Genomic DNA, 24,194 nt, shown 5'->3' with positions numbered 1-24,194 from the left:
CAAACAAACAAACAATCAAATGTGACTCTATAAAATGTGGCCCATTAAAGGTTATTTACCATTTGCAGATAAAAAAAAAAAACCAATGTAAAAAATTGAAACGGTATGAACATGTTAAGTACATTGTATTGCTACATACACAAAATGTGAAAAATAGTTATAATGAAAATGTTTTTAGACTACACCTTCTACAGTTATGGATTGTTGGGGGAAAACACTGATATCTCCTTATATATTAGGCTTTATTGCAAAATGTTTACATGGTAGGATGTTTTGTGATAAAACTGACCTACACATATGCATCAAATGAATTTTTTTTTTTTTAAATTCACTGCTCCTAATGGTAAACAGTACCTTTAATTGCTTACTGTAAAAGTGGAAATTTTCGCGGTGTTCAAATTTTCGCGCATTTCGCGCAACCAGAAACTAGCGCGAAAATAAAAGCACGCGAATATTTTTGCTTGCCATATGTGCCTGTGCGTGATGTCTTGATTCCGCGGAATTAAAAACACGCGAAACTCTTCCGACCCGGCCAAGCGCGAAAAATTAGTCACGCGAAAATATCCACCTTTACAGTATGTAAATGTCATGAATCGACATCAAGGTCTCCTCTCATGTATTTGTAAAAATATTTTGTCTGACTCAAGAACAAAGACAAAGACACAAACTGCGCGGATTTACTGCACATTACATAATGATTTATTCTAACACTGTTGAAAGTGTTACCACAATGAATATACTTTTTTTCAACATAAATAATCATATATCTTTTCCACAACCTTTATTGCTCAGCTCACGTTAAAGTATCTCATCACTATACAGCTGTTTCCACGAATATTAATAAGGAACACCATTTATTATCGGAATGCGCTGTGGGGGGGGGGGCAATTATACATTAAACCTACATCCTTCTTTCCTGCTGTCCCATCACAAAGGAAATAATGAATAAATAAGAAGAACATTTTGAGACTAAATGAGCTACATAGCGGCAGTTGGGTTTAACAGGGGGAAGCACATTACATTCTTTGCTGATAATAAACATACACTGCTGTTGCGCATACTCTTAACTTCAGTACCATGATGAGAGCAAAATAGGCCTACATGTACACACTGACATGTTTTTTTTCACACAAAGATGGTCGCCACTTATATCACAGACCATGATTTAATTCATTCATATAAAAATCACAAACATAACCTACTTTGATTAGCTAGCAATGATACTTGTTTGCATGTGTTGATGATTAAGTTTTCACTTCATTTGCTTGTCCAACTGATATTTGGCTCTCTTTTCCTCTCTTAAGATCTATTTTCATGGATTTTTCTGTCTCTTAGAGTGTGTTTATACCGGATACCTTCTTTTACCTCGCATTACAACAAATTTTTTGCCATCTTCATCACCTCATATTTAACTACTACCCAAACTTTTTCTGCTGAGCAATAAAATACAGTCAACCTTGCTTACGTTGAACTCGTCGAAAGTCTTTACCAATCCTCTTCTCTTTATATTCTATTGATTTTAATCCCTCATAAATTGAATTTTCTGTAAGTCGAAACTTGTATTTCTTCAGTCCGAATGGATTCGACGTAGGCAAGGTTGACTGTTGTATATAGTGATGCTGAGTAATGCAGGGTGATAATGACGGAACTCGCAAAATATAGTGAACCAGGAAAGTCACGTATTACAAGATCACAGATCAGATCAAGTGTGCACTGCCTCATAATCAATTGAATAACATGCAGAATCTCAGGGTAATAATTCAAAACTTCCATCACACCATAAATTGTATCAACGGCTGTGTTTCTACTAAAAATTGTCCCGCACATTAAAGGCGCATGGTCCCGGTGTTTTAGTCAAATGCGTACGCGGGCGCACGGCGTAAGTTTCCTATAGAGACCTACGCTATTGACTCCCCTTTAGCGCTTACGCTTTGGCCCACTTTCCCGAGTCCGAAGAAGTCCGATTCACTGTAGTCAATGGTCGGATCACAGTTCGGCTCATGATTCGGCTGAGGGGGATGACAGCTTAGCAAACTTCTTTTGTGATGTCATAATAACAAGCACATATGCATGCACCCTGGCATTACTACAGACTGTGCGTTGCGCACAGAAGACAACAAAGGCAACGTTACTTAGCAACACCTACGCACTTTACTCTTGATGACAGCTAAACTTCGGTAATCTTCGTATCAATGCTAACGGTGATCGGCAGTATCATCAACAGCGCCATCTACACTACCGGGACTATGCCCCTTTAACTTGCATCGACCACCTAAGATGTGGATGACAGATCACCTTGCATCGCCCATTACCGGAAGTGTTCATACTGACAAAAAATTTGTGGTGTTACCCACATTATCTTGCATTACCTCGCATCAACGTGCACTACCTCACATTGTTTGAAAGTTTTATCGTCAAAGAAACACTCTTGGTGCTATAGTGAGACACAAAGCTCAGAACGAAAGAGAGAGAGAAAAAAAGAAAACGCATCAGTACATTGATGAATGAGAATCAACTGAACATCTCAAAGACATTATTTTTCACTTCATCTTGAGGAGAGTGTGAGAAGAACCCATTTGAAAACATGACCAAACTGCCCCACTCCAAAAAAGCAAATATCCTCTCTCCTAGAACAACAGAATCAAACTTGAACAGTGAAAACTAGAAAATTGAGTGCCTAATCTTACATAACTTCTACCATCCCTCTGTGTGCCAAGTTCATGCATAATTGCACTCCTGAATGCACTATATTCTTGAATACTCATACATGTGGCGAGTGCCCATTTCACATAACAATGCCTTTCTGACATTAAGTCTACCCTCAAAAGACATGTCTACAAATATTCACTTTCAAAGAAAGCGCTCGCCTTTGTACAAATATATTGAGTGAAGTCATGAAAGATCAGTAAAAAAACCCAAACAGACAAACATGTCGGTCACCGCAGTCATTCATAAGTGGCATCAAATGAGGAGGATGAAAGAAACAGAGAGGATTTTAACACCTAGCACTCTTGGTTTCAAAATGGCTGAAACATCCAAAAATGAAGAGGTCCTGATAAAAGGTGGGACCCATCTTTAATTAGGACTACTTTGTTTTACTTTGTTTGTTTGTTTTTTGATGTCTCAGCCATTTTAAAACCAATTTTCATCAAATAGACTTTGAATTCCTCTTAAAATTTTATGCTCTTTGACATTTTGTACGTGGTTTCTAATTATCTTGCCTAAAGCAAAATCTGAATCCCCAATCTCAACAAAAACTACCGGTATACCATCCCTTTATGTGTTTGTCAGGAATTGACCTATTCTCTCATCAATGTTGCAGTAGTGCACACTTGCGGTTTCCCAATCTGGCAACTGACAGGTCACATGTGCATGCCGGAAGCCACCTATGCACTCATTTTGTTGTTGTTGTTAATCACTGTTGCCTTATACCAGCAGGCAAACAGTAATTTAGACCCCAGTGGGCAGTGAGCATGTCGTCATTTGATCCTGGAGAGACAGCAAATTGTCAAGCACTGAATTTTTTGCAGCACATCCCGAACGGAAAAACATGCTTGTCTTTTCTAACTTTATATGGGAGCCACAGATAATCATAATGTAAAGCTGCGCTACAAAGCAGAACATGATACTAACTTGTGCTCAAACACAGAATCCATATTCAAATCATGGGTTAATGGAATGGACACAGAAAGAAGTGAAAATTTACATGTGGAAGGCTTGATTTAGCACAAATTCAAGAGGTACATCAATGTGAAAATAAAATTTAGGCCCATTCACATGTACACCAAATGTGTGGTTGCAACCATGGTTCAAATATTACTATTTAAATGTATGCATTCAAGCATCCTTGATGACTTCACGAGAGGTAAAGTTGCAAGCTCCTCCTGAGCATGAACGCTTTTTGTGTACACATTGCAGACAGTGATGATTAGAGCAAACACAGACAACTACCTTCTTTCCAAATGAAAAATAAAAGTTATGATCAAAAAGTGACCTAGGTAAAGGAAAGAATTTAAAAGATCGCTAACAATGTTTTCCAATGCACCAAAAGTCTACATGCACAGGTACAAACTACGACACTATTTTTCACTGGGTAGCCACAAAGGTAGGTCAAATGAGGAAGGGAATTGCACATGGAGTGAAAGCGATAGCCAGACCATTCACTGATGGACACAAAAATGCGGGGAAACATCAACAAGGGCTACAAAATGGCTCCGAAAAATGTGCTATAAATACATACACATTCATCACACTACATTTGACAATATCTCGCAACACTTCTAACAAAAAAAAAAGTCATAATAGATTATTATAAGTAAAGTGGAGACTGAAGATATGATAACATGGTATAATCTAGCCAAGCTGGCATCTTTTCAGCTCCGAACTCACTACAAGGGGATCTCAGGCTTACTTTAGGAGTCGCACTCATTTAAATGCTCCCTTCTCTGCTTTAAGTAAAAACTAAGAAAAACTGTATAATATACCTCTACTTTAAGGACTATGGATTACATTTGTGGTGCAGAAAAAAAAATCCATCCTTGTTCCTACGCAGATACTAATATCAGGGATAAGATTAAAATAAGATATCCCAATTAAACATAGATGAAGGGAATCATCAGCACTAAACGTTCTGCTTTACTAAGGTTACTATTTTCTCAAGTTCTCTCTTCTCTATGTACCTTGTAGTTGCTATCCCTAAGACAAGATCACTCTATCACCACACAGGGGAACCTGGAATGAGTTTTATAGTCATCATATATCTCTTGTGTATCTTACACAACTCTCACTTGTGCCACATTGATATCACTTCAACACTATAAATTCGCCTCCCCTGGAAACGCACAATCTATTACTTTGATCTCCACTTCAATCTCGCTCACTGATCCTACACTGCTTCTTCATACCTCACAACCAATCAAGTGTTACAATCTTACACCCACAAAGAGTTTAACAAATGTGAGTTACGAGCCTCATATATCATTACAATTACTGGACATTCCTGTCTTTAAAAAAAAAAAAAAAAAAATGACATGCCTAATACAGCATATACCACTTAATAACTCTGTATATCAATAATATCAAAGTATGAATATGGAGACATATGAATTGCTGAGAACAGGAAAGCAGACACTATTCCAACACACAGACCCTGACTACTACTGCTTGGAAAGATGAAAGCAAAGGGCTTATACTTTCCACAAACATCCTCGCCATCCTATGACGCACACAATCCAACACAAATAAACTCCCAAAGTTACCACTGATAAAAGTTTGCCAAAACCACAAAGGATAGTGAGTTACATGAGTCTTTGTAAAATTTTCAATGATAAATTCTTCAGAATGGGCATTGACAATATGACCTGTATCAATATAAATTTGTCAATGTAAAAGGGAATATGTACATCATTAACATGGCTGGGTTCACTACATATAAACAACTTCCATTAATCATTGATTTCATTTTCAGTTGGAACAGTGTCTCAGTACATTTAACATTCAACGCATCAACTCTTACACACTACTTGGCTACTGTACTGTCCTACATATTATAGACATTGACAAATGTAACTGTTTTCAGGGATGAATGATAAAAAGCATTTATGAAACAAACTTTACAACCCATGAATAGTTATCTGATATTTACAATTGACAATGATATCACATAACACTTTCATTTGCATACAGCAGGCTTACCTTGGACACTTCCATTATGCCAGTTTTCTTTTGAACAAAGATCTTAGAGAACCTACATTGATCTAAAATCAGAGGGCAAAAAGTACTAGAAGATGTGCTTCTCTACATCACCTGGACTTTTGCTGTTATTCTCAAGTTTGCGAAGTCAAGCAAGCAACTTACAGACTATTTAACTTCTCTCCCAATGAAACTATCAAGCAGCTCTAGAACTCTCGAGGAAAGACAACAGGAGAAGAAAAAAAAATTAACTTGACAGTGCTCACTCCCATCCATTTGAGCAAATTGTTGTTGCACAGTGCTTTTTGTACAAAGTTCCCAAATTAGAGGAGTCATACACTTGGAAAAACAGTGCGAGTGTATATATACATGGAGTATCCTTGGGGATACAGAGGTTAAGTATATAATGCCTCACTTTGGTTTCATACTACGCTTTTGTGAGCCTCATGAGGTGATATGGCTGCTCTCGAAAATATGAAAAAGAAGAAGAAGAAAAAAAAAAACAGGTGCAAGACACTTGTGACTTCTTCAACCTGACAGCAACTATTCTCCTGATGAGTTGACTGAGCTTCTATAGAATTCACAGACATTTTGGACATCAGAGGTTCTTTTCAGTTCTCGGCATTTCAATCCAGATGTTGCCACTCCTTGAATTTCTGCCGACTTACACCAATGTCATCACTGAGGTTTTAACTCTCGTCTTCAGGTGGTCATACTGTGAAACTCTTTTAGGATGGCTATCAACTTGTAATGAATGTTTCAATCGATGTTCCAGCTCTTAACAGGCCTGCCTCTCATCCATATGACCTGATAGCGATAAAATACAGTGTTAAAACTGGCAGCCAACGCATCTACGTTGATCACATGACTACTGTGTAAATACACGAGTTGAATCATCCCGTCGACTTCTGGTGGATGGGGTGAGGGTGGCATGCAAAAACTAGGTTACCGGTGGCTCGTTTGTGGCTCCGTGGGATGGAAGTGTGGCGTGGAAGTGTAATCGCAGCAGAAGCGGAGCGAGACGGGGATTGCATGTCTACATAAGTTCTGGCCATGCTCATCTTCCTAACTGAACTGAGGTGCACTTCAACTGCAGGCCAGCTGCACGTACTCATGAGGGATGGTCATCCCGTTGCCATGGAAATGTCAGGACGATGCCCTCTTGCAAAAAGTATCTGGTCTGCAGTGCTGTGCGTCTCTCCCCCGTCCTATCGGCGGCTGTCTGCATGGCAGCCTAGTATGGTCTGGATGGAACGGCGGGTCTGTCGGGGATAGGGGGAGTTGGCCGGGATGGAGCTTCCGGACGTCTGTGCAACACACACACAAAATAAAAAGAATTGGAAGGACTGTGTCAATCAGTGGCAACAAAAATATCTTGAGGCAAGAAATCATTCATTTGAATAAATATGCAGCGCCCACACCTATGAGGGATAAGAACCAACTATGGCTGTTGGGCAGAAGCTTGGTAGTCTAGTGGATACAACGCCTATCTAGTAATCAGGAGATCACAGCAAAATGGGGAAATTTCTCCGACCCAGGGAAAGCGGAAACCTCCCCTACGACCCTCCCTCCAACAATTCCATGCCCTAAAACCAGAACTAGACTAGCTAACAAATTTACCCCTTTGAGTCAGAGAGGTGGCGCTGAGCTTCTAAAGACATTCTGATGTATATCGAAAGGACAAGACTAGTCCGACAGATTCGCCAGTTTTGAAAGAGAGAGATAGAGAAAGGACGACAACAGCACGAGAACTCACCGTGGAACCGACGGGGCTGGTCTAGATGGCATGTCCGGTCTACCTGGTATACTGGGCTGGGCGGGTCTGGATCCCACCGATGGTGCAGGGGCGTGGTTACCTGCCGGTCGGGGGTTTGGTCTGCGCGGCATGTTCCCGGATGATGGGGCAGTTGAGGATCTGTAAGCACAAATGTAGGTGTTACAAAAACAGAAATATATAAATTAAAGAGGAAACATTACAAGTGGTTTGAATTCTTGGTGGCACAACTAACTTTGATTAAACATTCAGCAAATATTTGGTTATATGCCGAGATCCTGGTAAAAAGGTGAGACACATAATTCTGCTGAGGAGGGGATTTGCCTGGTGGTGCATCTTTGTATGTTGGTATGTGAGACAACATGAATATAGGTGCACACATTGAGTTGTGAAATGATGTCAGGTGCCAAAGACTTGCAAGTCAAGATAATTTTGGAATAAGATCATACAGCATAAATTCTAATTATTCCCCCCCCCCCCCCGCAAAAAAAAAAAAGGGGGGGGGGAAGGGTTTGGGAATTGTTTAAGGACTATGCTTATCTTCATGCTTATTGTTTTCAATACAGAAAAATGAGAAAATACCATGGAGTACAATATCATCTTTACACAGTCCTGTAAGAGGAAAAAATCTTTCCTGAGCTCATGAAGGGGTATTATACAAAGCCACAAAGATGAAAGATATTTGGTAGTTCCAAGAAGCCGTCCCAAACAGCAAGCAATCAAATGCATTTGTGAAATGTACTGTCCACCAAACACATATGCCTATGTCAGCAGTCTATGTTGTATACTCTTCCCATGCAATGTAACTGTCGACAACCACTTCTGCATTTACACACTAGCTATGTCACTTAATATGAAAATAAAATGTGTGTATGAAATGCGATTGTTTCTTTTGTTTACTTTGTGAACAAGCATAGTACAGCGATATTTCTGCTGGATTAAAGAATGTTCTAGAAATGTATGAAAACACTGAGGAGGTTTTGGTGTTCCGTATTCCTGTGCAAGGTCATCATGGCTTGCAAAGTTTAGAAGAATTCTCGACTCTAAATTAATATAGCTTTCAAATGCAGTGACTTTATGTTTCTAATTAGCAATACATACTACTTACATGATAAGATAAACACAGAAGAAGAACTTTCATGTTTATGCCTAATATCGACCTTTCTGGGATAATTGGTATGCACAACTCTACTATAAAATGGCCCATGGTAAAATTTTCCGCTCTAGCCTACTCATGCTACAGATTCAACTTTTCACCAATTGATAAACTTGCCATTTGGGTTGCAATATCTCAAAGACACAACTCATTACATGCGATCAAATATCATGGCAATAACCATGTACGCTTTTAAACTAAATACATAGAATATCTCAGACAGATAGTGCAGGGCTGTCTTTGATTTCAAAGACATTGTTAATTCCCCACAAATTCTTCCCCAGTACCATTTACAGTGCACAACAATCATTCTAAAGTATATAGAAGTGACATATTATACTATACACTAAGTGGATCTAAATCTTTCTAATTATAAACTGTTCAACACCTTTAAATTACGTAATGCCTCAATACTCAATTTTCATAATCCTGACAGGAAATGAATCAATTCCTCTTGCTTACAATGGTCAGAAATGATAAGCTGATTTAAGAGGATTATGATATTCAAAATGCTCTACTAGATGAATGTAAAAAAACCCCCCAAAAAACATATAATGGTACCTTCCACTCACTCAACCATTAACAGAAAGACACAGGTAATTTTACTCCAATTAGACTCAACAGGTGCATAATTATTTTGATGTGATCAATGTTATGAGGCAGGATTGCTCCTACCGATGAATTCACGAATGCCTGTGATGATGCAAATGATTCAAAATCCACAACATCAATCCATTTATAAGACCTTCGCTGGAACTAAGAGTGTCTGCTGGTGAAGGCCGTGTAAACATACAATGTGAATTCATTTTAAGTTGTGTTGCGATGCAGTCTAGTATACAAGAGTCTGAATGAGGAACTGTGAAAAACAGAAAGCTTTTTTTTTTTTTTTGAATGGTGAATGCAATAATACCTTGATGAGTTTTGTTGTACAACTTTTCACACTATCTTCACAAGATGAGGTGAGCAAAGAATACAACAGAATGAGAATTTACTCCCCCCCCCCCAAAAAAAAAAAAAAAATAATAATAATAATAATGACATTGATTGATCAAACAGAAAAGAGTTCATCAATGCATTCTTTTTTGGTAAAAGGATTGTTGAAGAAAAAAAAAACCATCTAATTTAATCAAGAATTTAAACTCTGAAAATTAATTTGGCCAATTCTACATCAGCATGTTTGTGGAAGCCAGAATCATACCCAATAACAGGGAAACCTCGTTAAAATAGGGTCGCCAGGAGTGCCAATTTTACGTTGTTACAACCGGTACCTTGTAAACATACTAAACAAAAGAAACCTGTTAAAAATAGAAATGGTGTCTACATACATTTCATACATGTTACGAGCAACTTGGCCACTGGTATGGGGTACAATGTGCATCAAGATTTGGACATAATTCAGAAAAAAAAAGTATTAAATATTCTTTTAAAAAAATTGTAACAACATGAGAGCACTTTCAAGGCATCAGCCTCTGATACCTTCAGAAGAGAGGTATGAAATGGAAACTTTCATCGAAGCATCAAAACTACTGCACCAACATCTACCTTCCGGCCTACATGAAACATTATGAAGCTGGTGACAGCAGATTTTGCAGGAAAAGACACATATTTTGAGATATTTGTCACTGACCAACAGGGTCTCTCGTGTGACCAAGATGAGAAAGAGGTGAGGGTGAAGACAAAGCTTAGCTCCAACTAGAGTTAGATGCTGGCAGGCACAATCAAAACACAGCACACAATTAGTGTACAGCAAAGTGGCTACACTATGAGAGTGGAACGATGTTTAAAGTAGCTGGTACGTTTGGTGAGAGTGAGCGACACATGAAGCGTGACTGAGTGAGAAAGGATATCAGTCTCGAATCTGTACAGGAAGATGTAATCACAGAGCTTATCGACAATAAATGTGTGAGGACAGATGAAGAGGAAGGACTTTTGGACTTTTTCTTTACCTCTTTGACGGTGTCGGGTAGCTGGGACTAGGTAGACAAAACGGCACAAGTATCAAAGAGAGGTCTGGATGATTCTCTGTCTCTCAAAGCGAGAGACAATATAATGTTATATATGAACATAAAAGTAAGAATGCATTGTGTATATCTTATGTGCCCTACAAAGGCTCATCTCACAACCCTACCTGATGAACCATATTTTAATTTGTGCACGTAAAGGGAAGTGTACATACAATTGTAGGATAGCAATAGGACCAGCTTTACTGACACACGCTTATTCGGTGTCGCCATGGCTCACTGTGGCGGTGCAGTTTTCGAGCATTAATGCGTGCTGTGGCCATGCAACACATGCTATGCAAGCCATATGAACACACGACTGTAATCTTTCAGTGCAGAGTCCCGGGCCTCCATGCTTGCATGCTATCTTAAAGGGAGAAATCATATATGTATCACTGGAAAGCTTGGTGGTTGGAGAATTTTAAAATCTACAAAATCGGGTAATCAATATTTGGTGGTCTCATCGAGATTTACATTCCATATGATAACCAACATATCCGGGTATGACTGCTTTTTTTTAACCCACAGAATCCCCTATGCTACTATGTGGAGTTATGTAATCCTCTACCATGCAGTTATAGTCTAAAATATAAGATTGTTAGTAAGTGTCATTATCAAAATGGCTGTTATGACCTTATGCTGCTTTCATCTACCTTGCTGATGATATCATGACTTGTTAGATGACAATATATGCCATAGCAGAACATGCTAAATCCCTTTTTGTTAATAAACTGTCCTTCATTCATTCCACCTTCACCACATGATGAATACATTTTCATTGATGAAATTACCAAATTAACAAGAAATGAATAGTAACTTATTAATTCATGCGTAAGGCACAATGTCCCTGCTTGATACCGTTTGCTGACTATTGCTAGTCACCTGGGGTACAGTAACTTATGTATGTCCCACAGAACAGTTATCATACACCCCTAATACAGTACTTGGCAAACAGACAATTTTTGTTTTACAAATTCAGTATCATATCATGGGATTATCCTACACACAACAAATTTAATCTTAAGAATGATCCTCAAGCAATCCGAGCGACAAAGAAAGGAAAATACATCCAAACTAGCAGATTTCCCTGACAACTTCCTTAAAACTAATTCAAACAAATACCATCTCATTCTCTCCAACATAATGATGATTGATCTTCACCCCATATATGTGTATATGATCTGCCATAACAAAGTCTAGCCTATTATGTCACATCATCGTCCCAACAAGACTCGACTCACGGGACGTTTTGTATCACCGCATTCATTCTCTGGCTGTACTCACCCATTGAACGGCTTGATGAGGTCATCGTTCTGCACGGGCGGGGGCAGTGGCGTGGACTTGGTGGACATGTTGATGTCGCCGATGATGCGCAGGGCCTCCTTGGTGGCCTGGTACATGCGCAACATCTCCTCTCGCCGCTGCGCTTCGTCCGCGCTCTCCTCCATGAGGGAAGCCTGAAACGGGACATCACAAAAATAGAAATAACAACACGCCTAAAAATTGTTTCGGGATCAGACACAATATTCCTTGCAATATCCAGAGGCAGAAGAAGCACTGCTGCAGGGTGAACAACAGTCTACCTGTCATTACGTAATATTGTCATGTGGCAAACACTTTCAAAAGTAAGGGGGGGGGGGTAATAACCAATTTGAACTCTTACCTACTTTTCTTCTATCCGCAAATCTAGTCAAGCAATAAATGCTTTTCTTAAGCTACTTTTTTTTTTTAAGTAATCATGTAATGATACCACATAGTTGTAGTGACTAATTCTGAGTGAGTAAAAAAAAAACTGACTGTATTTAAATGTCTTACTAAACTGCATACAACCTATACAAAATAACATCACAAAATTCCTCTGTTATGAATTTGAAGGACTCTGAAGTACATGTATGACCACATCCCATAGATAATCTTTTTTTTTTTTAAGTTGTCCCAATATGATGCATCCTTTGATTAAGTAAAAATGGCACCATTGCCCACAAGCCTTACACTGGGAGTAATTTTCACAAGTGAAATGAATATTAGCAGTCACTTCAATGTAAAGAATTATAGATGTTGGTGTAGTATTGTTTTTGTGTTATCTAGCAATCGGAGTAAGTCTTTTTGGCCGTGGGCTCTGGTCTTTGGTACCTGATCTCCCGTCGAGTACAGATGAGCGAGCATTTCTGAAAGGATGAAGTCTTTGGTCTGGAAATAAAAACAGAGCAAGAGAACATGTTAGGTTGATTAAAGGTGATAAAAACCAGAGATGTTACAGGGTAGCTACATTAAAATCAATTTATCAAATCAATCAATACATTTAACTCTAATAACAGCAAAAGAAGATGAAATGATGGGCTAGAATACTAGAGACAGAGATGATTTCAAATCACTCATAATTTTCTGACAAAATTTTAAAATGACTGCATGCATTGTCTAACCTTTCAAAGTATTTTTGGATTTTCAATCAGATATCATTCCAAATCATAGCACGACTGGTAACTGATAATGACATTCATCGCTGTTGGGAAATGTACGCTTTCTAGATATCTATAATTGATATCTCTCCGTTCAGATCAAAATATTCTCAGGTCATCCACAATGGGTAATTAGTAATTGTGTATATTCAGGGACTGCATTAACCTTTATTATCCTTTAAAAAAAAAAAAAAAAAATCTCCAATATGGCAACACTCTCGTTCAGTGAAGTACTAATCTCATTTCAAAAGAAGAAATTTTGCTTGTTCTGTCCAGTAAGCAACAGGACTGAAGACACATATTTCCTCATCTTTGGCAGAGTTTAACTGCACACACACACACACACACACACACACAAAAAATAGCATAATTGCGGTAAACAAAGCCAGTGCAATAAGCCCATTTTCTTCAAAGTCTCTGTTGTCACCAAATATTCCAGTGAGACAACTACTCACGTCGTTGATCATGAGGCACATGCAGGTCTTCGGGACCAGGTCCCGGATCTGCTTGCTGATGATGCTCATGTAGGAGTCCACCAGGTTACGGATGGTCTCCACCTGCCTCTCCAGCTGTGGATCCATGGACGTCAGGTTGTCACTCCCTTTCTGTAGTAAAACACCACCAAAACACATCGGACACCTTGGATTTACATCGGACATAAATTCAGATGCTTATTTGTATATCATTGACTTTGTGATGGAAATGCAGAACTGAAGATGTTTTGATTTTTTTTTTTTGGCGCTATGCAGTGGTGGATGGACATAGACAAGCCAAGCACCTATCCAGATTGAACTTATCTCTTCTTAAAGACTTGACTTACAGGACACATATCTCTTTCATTCTGTCCACTTTGTAAATCATGGAATCAGCAGGTATTATAGCAGCAGTGTCCTGGGTGATTGCTGCAGTCATCAAGTCCACGGACATGCTACACATTCCCTCTGAGTCTGACCTGACCTTAGCTAATGACCATGTACCTGGTGACAATGAGTTTATGTTAATATATGAGCCTTCTCAGAGTACAATGGTTACACTACATAGGCCACCCCAGGCAAATGCGACCATACTATTCAAAAATTTTATCATCTCCCCGGATTTTAAAAATTCCACTGCAAGATGGGAAACACTTCAAAATCATTTAGCGAAATGCAAGCACTTGTTTCAATGAATGAAGTGTGCTATTAAACAGTCATTTGATGTCAGAAAAGCAGTGACTCCAGAGGCTTTGCACATGCTCATATACACAAACTAACTTCACTACGAGATTTTAAAAAAAAGTACAAACCACTTCATCTTCCTCGTCATTTTCTTTGTTCCGCTCTGGGTAGACACCAGCTCTGAGGAAGGAGGCCTTCCAACTGTCAACCTCCTCCGATGTCTGGCAGGACAACTCGAGGGTCTTGTAATCTTTGTAGATGTTCCTACAGAAGGAGAGCGGTTGATTGCCGGGTAACTTCTACAAGAACAGTGACTTACAATACAACAATTTTATATTATACCTCCAAAGGTAAATGAAGAAACAGTTCTTGAGGATGTTGGATGACAGCTGATATGACTGCTCCAAGAAATGCAACACACAGCACAATAGCATCAAAACTATTCTCTAAATCTGAACACATGGGTAGTCCATGTGAAGACATTCCAGTAGAAACAAGCATCGCCTGTCTGGCAGAAGGTTCCTAAGGCTTGCACGATGTAAACTTGCTAGGGCACTTTTGCCAGGCAAGCGACAAAAGTTGGTTGATGGCTTGTATTTTAGAATCACACTGACAAAATAAGACTATCCCTTTTCATACAGCAAAGCTCACAATCTTTGATTTCAGAGACTACGTACATTACATTCCTGTTACCAGAGGCACTATTTCATAGACTTATTACTTTGCTGAATATCGGCTGACTTGCAAACTGTGTAATAAAAAAAAACTGCAAAATATTTGGCATTACAGTAAGCACATAAATCCTCCATTATTATTATTTTTTTTTTTAAATCCAGATGACAAACTGCACTTTTGCAAATAGCTCCACCCCCCTCCCCCCACCTTTATGAAACCTTGAGTTAGTCCCTTACCTTTGGTCAGGGTTAAAAATTGAGAAAGCATTCTTCCTGGACATGAAGCCTCCCTCTGCATCCCTCAGCTTGAGTCCATCCAGCTGCATCAAGAATTTTAATTCCTTCTCCTAAAAGAGCCGCAAAGAGTTGAGAGAAAAAGGAACTTGTGTGTGTAATCAAAGCCTGATGGGCCTATCTCGCTAAAGACATCACCATGACTGTCGTGACTTGTGCGACTCAGGAAGATGTAAAAATGGCTTGCACTCTCAACGAGATGGCAGCTTAAGGGAAACATCCAAGACGTCTCCAAAGAAGGTGTTAAATTTTGTTTTTGCCGTAGGTCGCAGAGACCTCGATGCAATGTTACAACATCTATGGTTGGTCACCAACGGGCCTCCAAAAGGTCATGGAGATGTCTCGAGACCTCACAGACAAAATCAGTCTCCGTGACTTGGCCATGACTTGAGAGATGTCTCAGAGACCAGCTGGAGAAAAAAAAAAAAAATCTCCACAAAAAGCACGCATGTTCGATCTGGAAACCATGCTAATCTCTAAGAGACATCTCCATGACCATTCCGCGATCAGCAAGACTCGAGTCCCGACCAGGTCACCATCTAGTCTAAGAGCTAATGAGATACTCACTTTAAGTAAAAAGGCATTCCCCAAAAGTCAGACATAATTTCATATTTTCTTGTCAGGACATGTGTGGGGGCGCGGTGGCATAGTGAATATGACTTGGGACTCCCGATCGGAGGACCCAAGTTCAATTTCCGCCCAGGGTTAAGTCCTTGGACAAGATGTTTTTACCCACCATGTTCCTCTTGACCCAGGTGTATAAATGGGTACCTGGCAACGCTAGGGTAATAATAATGGCAGGGCCCTCTGGTAGAGCAGTGGCAACACTGAAGAGGCTACCCTGGATAGATAAGACCTTATCATTATTATCATGAAGTTGTTCTATTTCTTTTCTATTTTGGTTTTTTTTTTTTCCAGAGTGACTCCTGCAGAAATCAGGAAGACCGGTCAGCTGCTGGACACTCACCTCATCATCCTTGTACCAGGCCAGTGACTCTGCGGTCAGCACGAACCAGTAGTCTCTGGACCCGCCCTTCATGAAGCTGATGTTGTGTAGATTTATCCAGCCCTTTCTGATGACCTGCGCAGCAGCCAATCGGAAGAGAGTGCATCATTTCAAAATGTCACAAATGGGGATTCATTCTGTATCTCTGCTCGAGGGGTATTATGGGGCATTGGGAAGGGGAGGGGGGTTGGTGTGGGATGGGGGCGGGTGGGGTAAGGGATGTACCAAATCGTCATTATTAATTCCGCATTCCCTGTTCAGTGTGACCATGCATTTTGAGCTTCATTCAGAGGATTTGTTGGGACGTCATCAAAAATGCAAAATAATTATTAAATGTCGCCCATGACAATTTCATGTAAAATGGCAAGTTACAGATAACCAAAATTGACGGAACTGGAATTTGCAAACAGATATTAGAAACGGTTCTGATATGATATGCACACACAGACATACAGTATTCATCGGTTTGAGAGTTAGGAGGTATACTCTGCAATGTTACATATTAGTTTACAGTCTGCCCCACGGCAAAGATTAGGCTATTACTAGACCTTCCATCTTCTATCAAACAACTAATGAAACTGAATTTGACCGCATGAATCATCAGCATCTTCTTCATGGTTATTTTCTTTCATAGAGAGCCACAATTTCTCTGATGGGTATTGAGATATCACAGCAACTAGGCAAGACCAAGGGACTTGATGGCCAGAAGAAATGGACTTGTCCTTTTAATTCAGAGGTTGCCATGTATGTCTGATTCTGTTTTTTTTTTTCTGTAATATTGACTGAGAGATGACATCCTGCCCCTTTCAATGTGACCATTCTTAAATATATTTCCTTCTTCACAAAGGTCATGACCTTCACATGTTCCTATACTATAGACGAGGTTCCGTGACGTCAAATGATGCGTTGCCTATTAAAAGGGGCTAAAGCTCTAGCATACAGTACACGTAACTGCCTGCCTGCCTGGCCTGATAAAAATCGCACGCAATGATGGGAGTGGGGTGTAATGCTTACGCACTTGCCCGTGGGTATGGGGCGCCCCCATATGCAGTTTTGCCCCTCAGCACAGCCTAGTGACGTCATTGGCACCTTGTCTATTCTACATCTATCCTGAACTTCTTCACCTCTCAACATCTGCTAGGCATTCTTGGCATTATTCTACAGGTTTGATTATCATTATTATTATTAATTCATTTATTTATTTGGCCATGTTTCATCGTCTCTTTGGGGTTTACCGTGCCAAATCTCAGATCATGTGGGTATATATTGGGAGTGGGGGTCATTTTCTAACTTACTGGGTTTATATCCTGGAGTCACAGCCCAGTCACATGGTTCGTCAAATCATGATCACAGTTTCGATGAAAATGCAAGGAAAACCTTTAAGTTGTGATTGCTGCATGTCTTTGCAAAAGAAGTTTGCTCTTATATTGACTTTGTGCACATAAATGCTTTTGTGAGCTAACCAAATAATTTTGAGAAAAGCATTCTGACAATACTAAAATGATTCTAGACTAGAGTGGTGATAATTTTGCTCCACACTTTAGAGGTATTTGCTTTTTCTCCTCTTTCAGAAAAAAAAAATAAGGAAGTTAGTACAATGTGCTTATAAGGGTGATTTAGAGAAAGCTGTCTTTAATACTATTACTAAAGTTTTTTTGGGGAAAATAAGACTATGGATGATTTGCTAAACTTGGCATTTTGGAACATTTACAAATTGTTGATTCTTAGGAATGAAACAGGTGAGGACAAAGGGAAATATATCTATGGTATGTTTTTTTTTTTGCAGGAAATCAAAGAAATATTTCGAAATCAATAAGATGTTTTAAAAATGTGGAAAAAAGAAAGTGTATAATTTTCTTCCACTTTTGACTACTTATATCGAGACGTGTTCTGAAAGAATGACTGTACCACTAACACATACTCTCAACTTTTCTGAACATATTTCACATTCAAATAAATGTCTGTACATGACAAAGAGAGAGAGATAAACAATTCCCCTCCTTCTACGTACATGAATGCGCTTAGGTGCACTGATGTACTCAGTCATTCATCAACTTAAAGAAGAAGAAGAAGAATATTATGCCTTTAGCATGAAACTCAGGAGCAACCAAGGGTGAAAGCCTTCTAGGCTTTGGTGGGTATCTGAGTCTCCTGGACCTATTTGCTTTGTCTGTGTTAGTGGGCAGTATGCGGTGCACAATATTGGAAAGCATTTTTTTACACTCTGTCTACGCTAGAATGGCTCCTGATACGTCTCTGGGCCACAGTGGTACCTGTTCTTCCCACCAAGTTCAAAATATGAGAAACAAAAGAAACTTAAAAATGAGATTTAAAGAAGAAACTCATAAACTAACAGTTTGCGTAGGGATTACCTTCATGCCATATTCCTTCACCCAGATTACAAGAGAAAGAGAAAAACAGATATAATTGTAAGATAGAAGTGAATTACGTTTTGCACATCTGTTACTAGCAGAATCAGCTTGAAATATTCGCGGAGCACAACAAAGGGGCAGGTGTCATTTCTAAGGCATATTTCAAATGGAACTACTTTCAAATTTAAATGCCTATGGGAAATGGTGGAGATAGATGACGGAAGTTGTGTGTTAGGAAAACTTGGGGCAACTCTAATTTATCACTTTGTTATTTGAGACAAGTCACACACACAGACAGCAAAGGGGAATTCCAGACCATTAATTTGTATGTTAGTTTAAAAAGAAAGAGTGAAATTTTGCAAGCACAACTGTGAAAATTTGATCAAGATTTGAAAAAAAATTACGAGCTACAAAATTGGGAAGTTTCATTAACTTTCAGGAAACGGTATTTTGAACAGTCAGTATGAATACGCAAATGAAGTGATTTGTTGCTGTTATCGCCTTGTAACTTGCCATATAGCTTGTCAATAAAATCTTGAAGTTTCAAGTTTTTTGTTCAAACACAATTATGCCCCAGTGTCAAATCCTCATATAATTGACTGATCAATATTTGAATGTTATTCAGCCAAGAATGTTTTACACTTTTGAAGCAGAAGAACTGAATTAACAATATCTTCTTCTTTTTTTTTTTTTGTACATGTTCAATGAAAAATTGTAAGGTGGTATCACCATCAGCTCACTAACTTGCATATTCATATCATCTGCTTGAGCTTTGCAAAAACTGGTGAATGTTTGCAATTTCTTAACTTCCTAACTATTAATCCAAACTTTACCAAACTTTCATCGTTATGCCTGTTAAATTTTACTCTGTCTTTTCAGACTAACTTCTTACTGGTGTGGAACTCTCCTTTAATGGGACGGTCAAGCTGCTTTCTATGTACAAGAAAGCACCATCCACCCCTCGTGAGAATACAATTCACAGTAGGCAGTTAGCAGGCTTAAAATTAACAATACAACAGAAGAATAACTCGTCTGCATTGTTTTTTTCCAATCATGGTTCAAAAGATGGCCATCTCAGTTCATTTTTTTTTTTCTATTTGTGTGCGGGTTTAGTAAACAAGCCAAGCAACAGTCATGCCCCTCAAATCATTGAATATCCCATTACTACAGCTGTAGGTTTGGTTGTGAAAAAAAAATAAATAAATAGAGTGATTCAAACTGATGACAAGCATATCTGTTATCGTGCAAAATTATGATTCTTGTCTTCGAGCAATTTTGACAACTCAACAAAGCATTTTTCAACAACATGAATCTGTTTGTGATGTAATGGGTGTCCTCTTGTTTCAGCCGAAAGTATTTCCCCAGTCGGGGAGAAGCAGAGATGGTCATCTTTCTTCCACTGGGGGAAAAAAAAAATGCACAAAATGATGACAAGACGCACACTGTCAATCCTTAAAATCATGCACTGATTTTTGTTACTTTTGGTGTTGGTCTGACCCATCAGCTCTTGGTGAGTTTAAGCAACAAAATGCACTGTAAGGAGCTTAGCTGCACTTTGAATGTGTCCTATTGATATCATTTCAGCTGCAAAATGCACAGGGGGACTTTAAAGGGGGAATTCTGGACCAGTTATTTTATTCATTTGAAAAGAAAGAGTAAAATCTTATGAGCACAATAGTGACAATTTGATACAAATAAGGGAAGTTCTATAATTGTGAAGTTAAGCTAATTTTTGCTAAACAGTTCTCGAACAGTAAATTTGAATATGCAAATGAATGAGTTGATGATGCCTTCACATCACAATTTTCCATTAATCTTGTACAAAAAAAAAAGTGATGATAACTCAAGTTTTTCAGCTTCAAAAGTGTAAAACATAATGTTACACCTTGCTAAATAACTTTAAAATAATGATCAGTCAGATACATTACGATTCAAGACTGGAGCATAATTGTGTTTGAACAGAAAACTGGAAATTTCAAGATTTTGTGTACAAACTTCGTATTATGGCAAGTTGTGAGGTGATGACATGAACAACTCACTCATGGCATATTCATACAGATTGTTCAAGAACTGATTTGTGAAAATTTGTGAAACATCATAATTCTTTAACTTCTATAATCTTTATCAAAATTTCACTGTTGTGCTAAAAAAAAAAAAAAAAAAAATATATATATATATATATATATATATATATATATATATATATATATATTCTTTCTGATCAGAATAGATTTATACTGGTCTGGAATTCCCCTTAAACTGTTATATGTTATATCTAGTAAGTGTGCAATGTATCATCATGATTAACTCTACTGGGGGCAGTCACGGTACCTGATTTGGAACTTTTTTCTGCTGATCACGGCCCGTCCTCTTTGCTTTAGCCGCACTGGAAAAACATGCAGAGGGATATAGCAAGGGAGATTACACGGGAGGTCACAGCAAAACACTAGGATGGGACTAAGTTGCTGTTCAGTATGTATGAATGTATGAATTCAAGTTTGTGGACTCAAGACCTAGAGTGAATGCAGAGTGCAGCCGCTAGAGAAATTGCTCCACCGTGGTCAAGCTTGAGCATACACATGGCACAGTCATCTCATGGGCGTGATTGTGTTAAAATCAAGACGGGACAGATATCCAAAAAGAGAGAGAAATGAACGTGAAACATGAACTCATACATGTATGCTCTCCCTTGTTAATGGCACAGCACAATGGTGGATGGTTATGACAAAGCAATGGCATACAGAATCGGCTGAAGCATGACAGGATGAAGGCTGATGTGAGAAAACTGAGAGTGAGGACCTACAACCGCAATACGTGGATGGTAGTAGAAGATACTGTGAAGCTTTGAAGCTTTAGGGCAACTTGATTTAGAACTTTTTAGAAAAGATTGAAAAGTAAAAGCAAAAACAACAGGAAAAAAAATACAGCACAGAATATTAGGCAAAATAACGAAAACAGCAAAGAGAACGAAGCAGACATCACGTAGGCCAACAACACTGTGATAAAACTTGGTGAGAACCACTGCACTTGTGAATTGTGAACAGGTACATATCATAACACACGATGGTTTGGCAAACACATAACACTGTTAGCTTTTACCTGATTTCCTAGTTTCTTTTTCTGATGACCATCACTTTTATTCTGTGCACTGATGTAACATCAACAGAAAAATGAGATGAAAATAGCAACAGAAAATTCAAAAAGAACACACATATACATTTACACAGCGCTCCTGAAATTGAAACAAAGTGACACGATTGTGAGATGTCATTTGCTGTACACGCTCAGTATATGAATGGATGAATAAGAAGAAAAAATAATCAAATTATGACTGAACATATGTAATCATCAACACATTGATATTATCACTGGAATAACACTGAAGTCAACATGAATGGTGCATTTGTGCCTTTCGAACAAAGTTTGTTCACTGAATATCGGAAATTGTGCACCATTAGACAAGACAAAATGTAATAGGAGACATGAATTTGTGCTTTTTGCAATAAAATTTTGCAATACACCAATATAGCATAAGGATTTTGTTTGCTTGCTTTTTTTTTCAGTTTGCTGTTAAAGAAAGAAACGTGCAAGAGTCTACGCAAATCACTACATTCATTTACAAAAATCCATATTTTTATGTTCTCATCAGTTTTCTCTACTTTTGACAACAAAATGTAATACCTAAACTACAGTTCATTCAACTTATGTGAGGAATGAAAGGAGTTTATCTTCTTCCTATTCTTTAGGGTTTTTCCTCCCAAAATAAGAGGATAAAGTCTCGTAATATTGCACAGTTGTGAATGAAATGTACAATGCATTGCACATTACAAACCATTGACAGGAATGAAATCCACAAAGAGAAAATACAAAGAGTGGAACGTGAATGCGCAACAAAAACACACAAACACACACACAAAATTGAAACAAAAAACACAGAACACATACTCTGTTCTGATCGTATCTGCAGTCACACAGAATTGACACCTTCAGTGATCACGCTTCACATTTGCATTCAAAATATTGGAATTAATAGCTGGCAGAAGAAATTTTTGGGGTAGACATAAAGCTAAATGAATGCTATAAGCCGACCACGCATACATCAATCCAGTCTAGTACAGACTTGAAGAAGGTACTCCTGAAGATATTGCTAAGAGCATAAAAAAATGCACATAAGGTCTGGCTACAGCTGAAATAACAAAATCATAAAAAGAAAGAAAAAATTCCTTTTATAAGGTTGGGGAAATTATATATTGAAACACAGAAAATGATAATGTGACTCAGAAACATAATAACAGGAGTGTGGTAGTACTGATGAGTAAAAGTAATAGCAGATGTAGAAGCAGAAGAAGTAACAGAAGTATATGGAGTAGTATAGCAGCAGAAGCAGTAGTAATAGTAATAGTAATAGCAGCAGCAGTAGTAGTAGTAGCAGCAGCAGTAGTAGTAGTAGCAGTAGTAGTAGTAGCAGCAGCAGCAGCAGTAGTAGTAGAAGTAGTAGTAGTAGAAGTAATAGTAGTAGTAAGAAGGAAGAGTAGTAGTTTAGCAGTAGAATAAGTAGCAAGTGAAAGGAATAGTTGCAGTAGTAGTAGTAATAGAAATGGTTGAAGTATCAGCAGCAGGGGTAGTAGTAGTAGTAGAAGTAGTAGTAGTTCAATTAGTAGCAGAAGTATTGACAGATATAGTACTAGAAGTTGCAGTAGTTACACTAGTAGTACTGATCTAAGTAGCTGGGGTAGTGGTTAAGCACTACCAGTACCATCAAACTACTCATAGTAATTTCTACTTTTACAGTATGAAAAATGACAGTATTATAGTGATGATGACAGTGTTGGAAGGAGTAGTAAGAAGTAATACTCTATATACCATGTCTGCTACTTATCAAACTCTTGAAAAGATTTTTTTTTTTTTTAAATCTTAAATAACTGAAAAGCAAAAACCTCAGCTTAGCTTCAGGGCAAATACAACTTTGGTGCAATTTCATAGTAGTGCCATATGATAGTACTGTATACCCCACATATTTTGCGACTTAAGATTTTTGTAAATTGGGACATGTGAGACAATATCGCAAGTGGTTGAATTTGCGATGAAAAGCAACAGTGATGAAATGAGAATTATCCCCTTTTAACTTGGAGATTTTACATGGGGCATGTGTGTCACAGCAAGCAGTATTTTCACAGGTTGTCAATTCCGCAGACATCGTCCGCCTCGAGGAATCCAAACAATGAAAATGCCTCAAAATATAGTGGGTATACAGAAGCCCATCTACTGCATTTTTGGCTACCTTTTCAGGGACCTCAGGAAAAAAAAAAATGGCAATAGAAAAGTTTAGTCTTCTGAGGCTATCTCTACATGAAGCAATTTATTTCATCTACTAGGATAGATGGAGAGGTAATGACTGAAATAGAGTGTTTTGACTTAATGGAGTCTTGTCCAACGGCTAATATGTTGACCATATGTGCCTTTTAAATAACCCTCCATTCCGAACCCGTAAGGATAATTTGTGTACCGTGTGTGATCAGAAAATATTTTGAAGAAGAAAATAAGTTTATAACCCCTGGAACTGAAGTCATGATTCCTATATGCCCCCTTTATACACCTCGTGTATGCTGGG

At 38.4% G+C, this 24,194-nt stretch overlaps 1 protein-coding gene across 1 annotated transcript in view; it reads right to left on the bottom strand.

Annotated features, from left to right (window-relative positions):
• Window positions 1-673: 673 nt before the first annotated feature.
• The window catches only part of LOC140240934 (dynamin-1-like), a 58,464-nt gene continuing 34,943 nt past the window's right edge, over window positions 674-24,194 (bottom strand). Inside the window, exons 11-19 of the mRNA XM_072320705.1 lie at window positions 20,915-20,969; window positions 16,173-16,286; window positions 15,149-15,258; window positions 14,366-14,501; window positions 13,536-13,685; window positions 12,755-12,811; window positions 11,906-12,078; window positions 7,448-7,606; window positions 674-6,998 (exon numbers count right to left, since the gene is read on the bottom strand). Coding sequence (XP_072176806.1) covers window positions 6,926-6,998; window positions 7,448-7,606; window positions 11,906-12,078; window positions 12,755-12,811; window positions 13,536-13,685; window positions 14,366-14,501; window positions 15,149-15,258; window positions 16,173-16,286; window positions 20,915-20,969 — 1,027 coding nt within the window. The 3' untranslated portion in view covers window positions 674-6,925. The remainder of the gene's footprint in view (window positions 6,999-7,447; window positions 7,607-11,905; window positions 12,079-12,754; window positions 12,812-13,535; window positions 13,686-14,365; window positions 14,502-15,148; window positions 15,259-16,172; window positions 16,287-20,914; window positions 20,970-24,194) is intronic.

The sequence above is a fragment of the Diadema setosum genome, chromosome 17, assembly GCF_964275005.1.
Source record: "Diadema setosum chromosome 17, eeDiaSeto1, whole genome shotgun sequence".
In the NCBI taxonomy this organism is placed as follows: Eukaryota; Metazoa; Echinodermata; class Echinoidea; order Diadematoida; family Diadematidae; genus Diadema; species Diadema setosum.
The sequence above is the reverse complement of the archived record's forward strand: the minus strand, read 5'-3'. Positions and strand labels throughout refer to the sequence as shown.